Source organism: Pantherophis guttatus, chromosome 4 (assembly GCF_059756535.1).
Source record: "Pantherophis guttatus breed Tessera chromosome 4, ASM5975653v1, whole genome shotgun sequence".
NCBI classification, from domain to species: domain Eukaryota; kingdom Metazoa; phylum Chordata; class Lepidosauria; order Squamata; family Colubridae; genus Pantherophis; species Pantherophis guttatus.
The window spans coordinates 10,421,309-10,430,716 of record NC_142066.1 but is presented as its reverse complement, the minus strand read 5'-3'; the positions used below and the strand labels follow the sequence as shown (position 1 = coordinate 10,430,716).

Genomic DNA, 9,408 nt, shown 5'->3' with positions numbered 1-9,408 from the left:
TCTCCTTATTAAATACCGATTATAAAATTTTCATGGGCATAATTGCAAATAGGATGAAAAAAATATTAAATAATAGAATACATCAGGATCCTTGCAGACATTTCATTTATTGGTACATGTTGGCTTTTTCTAAACTCTGAATATCTGGTTCTGTCCATTGGTGTGCAGTCCTATAACTTTACAGAAATATAGACACACCTCGCCCCAATCCCTCTGGGAAGAGATCCTACATATGTCATCAGGGTCATCTACAGATTGCTAAATCAGGATCCTGCTAGGACTCATGATGTTATCTAGATTGGGTAATGAAACATATGCCAGAAAACAGCAAAACGCAGAGAGCACCAAGGATCCCTCATTTCCACCCAGAGCTACACATATTCTCCTTTTTTGGTACCCTGTTCTCTGTAAGCACCTGTCCCTGTATCCTATATTCTGAATTAAAAGAGTTAAATCCAATACATCATCTTTCTTTCTGTGTCCATGTATCTATATTGTAAAAAATTCAGGTGATTTTTTAAATTATTTTTTATTTCAGAAAGAGGGGAAACACTTTTTCAAATTGACAAATAACAAGTAGGTAGGTTTTGTAAGGCCAGCTAGGGGAAAATAATTTCAATAGATAATTAACTCTTCCTGGAATTGGTCCAAATTACTATCATGTGTTTATTTGCTCAAAGCTCCAGAGATTTTCTAGAAAGCAGTTAAAAGTAGAAAGCAAGTTTGAAAGAGGTTATAAACTAATCCTGGTTCAATGGAGAGCTTCGGGGGGGTGGAGGGGTGGGAAGAGTCGAATAGGACTATTGAGTTCAATTTCTCCAGCATCTGTTCTTTCTTTGATCAGACCAATTTCAAATCTCAGTTGAAGAAATCTCAGTCGTTATTCAAGCACGTGACTGTATCTCTATCAAAATGAAAAATTTAGATTGATGCTTTGGTCTCTGGACATGTGTTGGGAAGATCCAGGATGCTAGGTCAGATCCATTGTTGTGGCTTGATATTTTGGAGACCTCTTTGGGAAGATGTTTTGGCTGCTGATGTGTTATTTATTCTGATGTTCCTAGTGATCAAAGTGGATGCACTCAAGTGCCCAGAAGTTGATCCTATTCCAATTCCACATGAATGGTACCAACCAGGTGATCTTATCATTGGAGGGATGACTTCACAGAACCTCTATGCCTTCAGTGAACATTTGTTTGATGAACATCCATCTCAGGAGCTCTATGGACTTTCAGAGTAAACAAAATCCACTCTTTTCTTCACGTAATGATTCCTTGGTTGTTGTTCTTTTCCCACTTATTCATATCTCTATGAAAAAAGGTTCATAAAGGAAGCAGATCAAGTAAATGCTTCAGTTTCTGAGAGTTTCTGTAGGTTAAAAAGGACTCTTCTTTCCCATCAATTTTATTTCAAATAAAATGTTATGTAGTCTAAATATGATGGTTAAATTGCAAATCCCTAAGAAAGGGGATTTAGTAAGATGAAGTATTTTAAATACTTTAAAATATATGGTCCCCTTATTATGAAATAAAAGAATAGAATTATTTTTTCCCAGGAAGGGAAATATATCCATAAGAAGGACCATTACCATCTAATTTAGATAAGTTTATTTGAAATATAAAATTAAAAATTTACCTAGGATGCAGTTTATAACTGAAAAGATTATAACTGAGTAAATTTAGAAAACAAATCTGCATAAAACACGGTTCTCAAAAAATTCTCATCTGAATTTTGATTTTTTTTCTTAAAGTATAACAGTGCTAGAAGCAATGAAAATAGGCAGATTTTTTTCTACTCCACCTGATTAGAAATAATTAATAATACTTAATCTAATTCATCATTGCCTTCAATATTTGAGGAGTAATTTCCCAGGTGTAACGTAAATCATGATAAAATTTCCTGTTATAAATAATAGATAATTGGTTGACCCATTAACCCATTTCTTTCATGAATTTTCTGAACAGTTTTCACTCCATACGAAATGTGAAAGCTTGTTCTTCCACTAAAATATCATAATACTTGGAAGGGGAAGAAGGGGTGAGATTATGGATTGTTACAGAATATCATGACACTTAAGAAATGATGGATGAAGATTCCTACAATTTAAAAAAAAACTTTTTTGTGAAAGAGTGAAAATGAATCAAAAATGGGACAAGCATCTAATTTCAGTCTGATATTATTTGAAATATAGACATACAAATATATTTAGAGAGTTCAAGGCAGAGTTAGCCCATGATAAGGTGAGCAGCCAATAAATGTGATAAATTTAAATGTATGTATGTATGTATGTATGTATGTATGTATGTATGTATGTATGTATGAATATACCTCTCAATACTGTTCTATGCATTGTACAATTGTTTCACAAAAGACTTTCTTTATTTGCAGTGTGATCACAAAATTCTACCAGCATGTCCTTTCCTTGGCCTTTGCTGTCAAGGAGATCAATGAGAACCCACAAATCTTGCCCAATGCTACTCTTGGATTCCACATCTATGACAGCTACAACAATCCTAAAATGACCTATCGGACCACTTTGGACTTACTTTTCAAATCAGATAGATTTCTCCCCAACTACAAATGTGGACTTCGGAAAATTCTCCTGGCCATTATTGGTGGACTTGGATCAGATACTTCATCTCATATGGCAGAAATTCTAGAGCTCTACAAAATCCCACAGGTGGGTCCAGGGGTCAGGGGGTTTATCTTGTTTCTGTTAACCGGTTTAAAGAATTAATCAATTGATTAAATGTACCCAAGAGCATCCTTAAGTCTTCTTTCTCATAAATCCCATCTAAGATTTAACAAGTTATTGTTAAATCACTTAAAACCATTTAAAAACCATTAAGAAAATCATTTAAATATTAGCCAGCAGTGTGCAGCAGCTGCCCAAAAAAGCCAACCCAGTTCTATGTTGCATAGCAGAGGGATAGAATTAAGATCATGTTAAAAGTGTTAATACCACTTTATGATGCCTTGGTAAGGCCACACTTGGAATATTGCATTCAGTTTTGGTCACCATGATGTAAAAAAGATGTGGAGACTCTAGAAAGAGTGCAGAGAAGAGCAACAAAGATGATTAGGGGACTGGAGGCTAAAACATATGAAGAACAGTTGCAGGAACTGGGTATGTCTACTTTAATGAAAAGAAGGACTAGGGGAGACATGATAGCAGTGTTCCAATATCTCAGGGGCTGCCACAAAGAAGAGGGAGTCAAGCTATTCTCCAAAGCACCTGAGGGTAGGACAAGAAGCAATGGGTGGAATCTAATTAAGGAGAGAAGCAACTTGGAATTAAGAAGAAATTTCCTGATTTAATTGTTAGAACAATTAATCAGTGGAACAAGTTGCCTTCAGAAGTTGTGAATGCTTCAACACTGGAAGGTTTTAAGAAGATGTTGGATAACCATTTATCCAACATCTTGATATCTACACCATGAAGATATCTACACCATGAAGTGGTGTAGTGTTTCCTGCCTAAGCAGGGGGTTGGACTACAAGACCTCCAAGGTCCCTTCTAGGTTATTTTATTCTGTTCTAAAAAGATTTTTTGGTGCAGAATGCAACAACTCATCATGGCCAACTCGCAGGAGGACAAATCGCCACAGGACAATTCAAGAATTCAATTTAACCGTTTTCAATAATTTAAAAAATATTTTAACTTTTGTCGTTCACGTTTCATTTTGTCCCTCCTTTGTCATCCTTTCTTTAATAAGAATCTTTTCCTGAGAGGAGTTAGCTGTGGTGAGTTGGCCTAGACTCTTCTTGGTGAATGCCGATGATATTTTAACACATTTGTTGAAAAAAAACATTGATGCCCAGGAATTTAACCATATTCTCAAAATTTGAGAAATTGTGGATCAGGTCTCAATTCTAATCTGTCAAACCAATTTCTGAAGAGATCGATAAAAATCCATGACCAAAACAAAAACCATGTACCACATCTTGATGTTTTCTTTTAGCTCACATATGGATCATTTCCCCTGGTGGAAATTGATAGCAGTCAATCATCTTCACTTTATTTTATGGCCCCTAATGAAGTTCCCCAATATGTAGGGATTATCCGACTGCTTCAGCGTTTTGGATGGAAATGGATTGGGCTCTTTGCTGCAGACACCAAGAGTGGAGAACATTTTTTGCAGAAATTGGAGCCCTTGTTTTTCCAGCATGGAATCTGTTTATCTTTCCTACAAAGATTTCCAAAACAAATGCGTTTGGATGACTTGGGCATATTAAGCGATATCATGTTTCATTTTTATACACATTTCACAGACGTTAAAACAAATACATGCATCATCTATGGAGAATCTTTGACCTTAGCCTGGCTGACAGCTCTCAAATCTTTATGGGAAGCTGCAAATCAGGGAAATGCATCATTAAGCAAGGTGTGGATCACCACTAGCCAAATTGATTTCATGCTACCAGGATCTCAGAGGGAATGGAATCTCCAGTTTTATGATGGGGCCATTGCCTTTCAAATCCATTCCAGTGAAAATCTGGAATTCGAGGGATTTCTTCAGTCCATAAAGCCACATTCAATCCATGGAGATGGATTTCGAAGCCATTTTTGGGAGCAAGCATTTGACTGTTTCTTTCCTAATTCGGGATTATCATCCTTGGGAAGTCAAGAATGCACTGGGGAAGAAGGCCTGGGAAACCTTCCTGAATCTCTGTTTCAATTGCAGGTGACAGGTCACAGCTACAGTATCTACAATGGGGTTTATGCTGTGGCTCATTCCTTGCATAGCATGCTATCCAAGGGATCCAATTTAAGAAAAAAAATGGCAGCTGAAATGGCTAAATCTCCAGAACTACAACCTTTTATGGTAACATATCCCAGCAAATATTTTTTTCATTTCAATAAAAACGTATTTCAAAATAATTTAGCTCACAAAATGAGCTAAGCTTTAATTCCAGGCACAATCTATTCAAATAGCTATGATAAAAATACTTATTGAACTTGTCTGATCCAATTAGATTTCACTTAACATTCTTCTCAAGGAATTCTTATCTATATCTATATCTATATCTATATCTATATCTATATCTATATCTATATCTATATCTATATCTATATCTATATCTATATCTATCTATCATCTATCTATCTATCTATCTATCTATCTATCTATCTATCTATCTATCATCTATCTATCTATCTATCTATCTATTATTCTATCTATCTATCTATAGATTTGATTGTTGCTTGTATAAGGGGGTGAGATACAGGTACCTTGGTCTATATACCAAACAAATGACCCATTGGCATCCCCATATCAAAACAACTTACTTTATGTGTGGTCAGAACCTGAAAATAATATTTAACACACAGCACAGTATTTAAACAAAATGGTTTGGTTGAGATCTGCGTACGTGGGACTGATTGGGGTAGATTGTAAGGCTGACACTGAAATATAATTTTATGTCATTTTATTCTATTTTACATATATATGTATTAAATTGTATTGTATCTTATCCTATAATTATTGTATTTTACCCCACTGTTATTTTGAATTGTTTGTATATGATTTTAGTGGTGATATGTGTTTTAACCTTGTGGTTTGATGTGGCCTATAGACTAATCAATAAATCTATCTATCTATCTATCTATCTATCTATCTATCTATCTATCATCTATCTATCTATCCATCTATAATTTTATTTATAGATTTTTTTTTTCTTTAACATTCATAGGTGCTTGTTGGACAAATTATTGTCTGGGTTAATATATTTTACACACAGTAGTAATAATAGTAATATTGTTTAGATATATATAATCATAATTTCTCAACTTCTAACATTTTTGTATACATATTAGTTATAATGTATTCTATTCTATATCAATATACACAATACTATTATCCCAATTTCTAACTTCTACCTCTGTTTTCTAACTCTTAATAAAATAACTACCCTATTCGGAAGTATTCTATGTCTATCCATCATCTCTTGCCCTTTTTAGAATTTCAACTCTTATTGACTTTTTGGTAAATCTTTCATGTTTCTCCCTTGGGATCTTGTAGCTCCTTACATCAGATTTATTTAATCTTAGTATTTTCATCTGCCACGTGACCTATCTCTTGTTGTTGGATCTCTAGAGTCATCTTCTGTGGGTCTTTCATCATTTTTAAGATAACTTTCTCTTTTTTCTCTTCTATATTTTGAACTCTTGGAGGGTAAACTGTTTGTTCCATTTGGCTACTGATGTATTCTGTTTTCTGTCTCAAGGAATTCTGCATGTTATTCACTGATAATACTTTGTAGGTTGACTTCTTGATCTGTTGAGGAAAACTGGGATTATGAAATTCTTTGCCATCTATAGTCTTTGTTTTGAATTGGCATTTTGTCCAATGAAAGTGAATAACAAATTTGGGAACCAAAACATGGAACTTCTAATGTGTTGATTTCTCTTATCATTGTGAATTCAACTTCATTGCTTTCTTCTTCTTTTTCAAGTAGCTCCACCCATTTCTTCAAGACATTTCTTTCAACAACTCTGCAGGAGAAGGAGTGTCTTTTAATGAGAAGAGGGAAGCTGCAGGAGGATTTGACCTCATCAACGTGATCGTTTTTCCAAACAAGTCTATCCGGAGTGTGAAAGTTGGAAAGCTAGATCCTGATGCATCTCATGGAAATGAATTGATCATTAATGAAAAGCTGATAGAATGGCACAAAGGTTTTAATCGGGTATGGAACTGCACAAATGTAGAGTATATATTTTTTTTACAACTTCTTTAAATAACGGAACAGATTTCAGTTAAAATGTCTCCAACTGATCTCTGCTGGTCATGATTCTCATTATAGGATGACTAGTTGATTGTATTTTCAACTGATGAAGGAGCTGAATAAGTTGGCAATTACCTGTGCAAACTTTTTCATGTTATGAGCAGGTTCTTCCAGTTTCTCTGTGCAATGAACACTGTCGCCCTGGATCTTGGAAGAGAAAATCTGAAGAGAAAAGCTTCTGCTGCTATGATTGTGTTCCATGTCGACCAGGGAAGATTTCAAGCAAGATAGGTCAGTTATGAAACTGCAACAATTTGAGAACATTGAGCAGTAAAGGAATTGTTTCATCAAATGTTACAAGAAATTTATTTCTTCTTAAAATTGATGTTTTCTAACATGATTAATTTTTGGGAGGTCCTACAGATGTCATATGTAGACCAAGACTGTATCGTAGCCCAACAATATTATTTATGATGGTCTGTCAACTTGCAAAGCTTTCAAGTTGCCATGAGCAGGAGGGAGGGAGAACTGAAGTGAATTCCATACATTCTTCTGACCGCAGTCAGAAGGAGGGCGTTAGGTTTCACAGCCAGCCAAAGTGGTTAATTGGAGAATGTGATTTATGACATGGCCAGAGAGGAGGGGAGAGACAGGGTCATAGGGGAATGTAAATCTATGTGGGATCAGTCCTGACTGCATCCCAGTATTGCCGGAATGGTGCTCCTAATAAATGACTATATTTCCTTTGAAGTTTGGATCATGGCTCATGAATTAATTAGGGCATCTTTCGGAAACTTGACATGGTCATCCAAAGCATTAGACAACAATCTAATGAATATCAAGTGGAGAAAATTGAAAATTCTCTACTGAATTGTTGTAAAATTGAACAGAAAAGTTCCATATCCAACTTGACAAAACACACCTGAGTAAATAATTGATCTTTTATATAGTTGGTAAATATTTTGGAATAACCCTTGGAATATAGCTACACAGGAAAAAGATCACGAAATGTATTATCAGTCTTCAAACAGTACATAAAATATTTATTAAAAAGTGGTAAGTAGGAAATAGGTGAGTTTTCTTTTGTTCCTTTATCCAGATACAGAAGATTGTTTCAAATGTCCTGAGGATCAGTATCCAAGCAAAACGCAAGATCGATGCCTTAACAAAACAATGAATTTTCTGTCCTTTGAAGAACCTTTAGGGATCAGTCTGGCCTCAGCTGCTGTTTTCTTCTCCCTCATGACAACCAGTGTGCTCGGAATTTTCCTTAAGCGTAGAGATACCCCCATCGTCAAGGCCAACAATCGAGACCTCACTTACACACTACTCATTGCCCTTCTGCTCTGCTTTCTCTCTTCCTTGTTATTCCTTAGTCAACCAGGGAAAATAATCTGCCTTCTCCGGCAACCAGCATTCGGCACCACCTTCTCAGCCGCTATTTCTTGTGTGTTAGCTAAAACTATTACTGTGGTTGTCGCTTTCATGGCTACTAAGCCAGGTTCTTCAATGAGAAAATGGGTGGGGAAAAGATTGGCTCTTTCCACTGTCCTTTCTTGTTCTTTTCTTCAAGCAGGTCTTTGCATTCTGTGGCTGGCAACATCTCCTCCATTCCCTGAGTTAGACATGAATTCCCTTACAGAAACCATGATTTTGCAATGCAATGAAGGCTCCATCTTCATGTTCTATTGTGTCCTGGGCTATCTGGGCTTCTTGGCTATTGCCAGCTTCATTGTGGCTTTCCTTGCCCGTAATTTACCTGACACCTTTAATGAAGCCAAATTCATCACTTTCAGCATGTTGGTCTTCTGCAGTGTGTGGATCTCCTTTGTTCCAATCTATCTGAGCACCAAAGGAAAAGCCATGGTGGCTGTGGAGATCTTCTCCATCTTGTCTTCCAGTGCTGGGTTATTGGGATGTATCTTTTTCCCCAAATGTTTCATCATTGTGTTCAGGCCAGAGCTTAATAGCAGACACCAACTAGTCAAACGAAATAATTAAATTAGGTCTACATTTTTTATGACTTACACTGTAAGAGTATTAGCAAAGGAAAATAAAAGATTGGACTTTTCAATTTTTCTTCCTATCCTCTCTTCCATGGGAAAGATAGTTTACCGTGGAGCTTAGGGAAATGAAGCATCGGAAAAGATGCCTGGAGGGCAGTTGGAGATCCTCCCACTCGGAATCTGACCAAACACAGTTAAGAACCCATATTAGGTCTTATCTTCTGGCAATGGAAGCGGCAAAACGCCAATATTTTGCATCTGCAGAAAACCGCCCAGCAGTCTTGTTTAGAGTGACCCGCTCTCTTTTCAATCATGGAGCGAGGGAGGACCCCTTGCAGGGCAGAGTTTTGTACAGTTTCTGCAAGATAAAATCGCTCATATCCGGATTGCGTTGGACTCTGACTGGGCAGAGTCTATCAAGGAGACAAGGGCTTGTCTTGAAGGTAACATCTGGGTTGGGTTTGAGCCTGTTTTAGTGGATGAAGTGGACATGATTGTGGGTCGGCTCGGTGCCTCCACGTGTTTATTGGACCCTTGTCCCTCATGGCTTGTTTCTGCAGCCAGAGAGGTGACTGGAGGCTGGATCCAGGCTGTTGTCAACGCTTCTTTAAAGGAAGGGGTCTTCCCCGCCACACTTAAACAGGCAGTGGTTCGACCCCAGCTTAAGAAGCTTACC

At 36.7% G+C, this 9,408-nt stretch overlaps 1 protein-coding gene across 1 annotated transcript; it reads left to right on the top strand.

Moving 5' to 3' along the window:
• The first annotated feature begins 1,156 nt into the window (after window positions 1-1,156).
• Window positions 1,157-8,800, top strand: LOC148113713 (vomeronasal type-2 receptor 26-like). Its single transcript, XM_087893309.1, has 6 exons — window positions 1,157-1,236; window positions 2,389-2,680; window positions 3,963-4,826; window positions 6,460-6,687; window positions 6,891-7,017; window positions 7,826-8,800. Exons 1-6 carry the CDS (start codon window positions 1,157-1,159, stop codon window positions 8,725-8,727), a joined length of 2,493 nt encoding a protein of 830 aa, XP_087749435.1. The 3' UTR covers window positions 8,728-8,800.
• The last annotated feature ends 608 nt before the right edge of the window (window positions 8,801-9,408 follow it).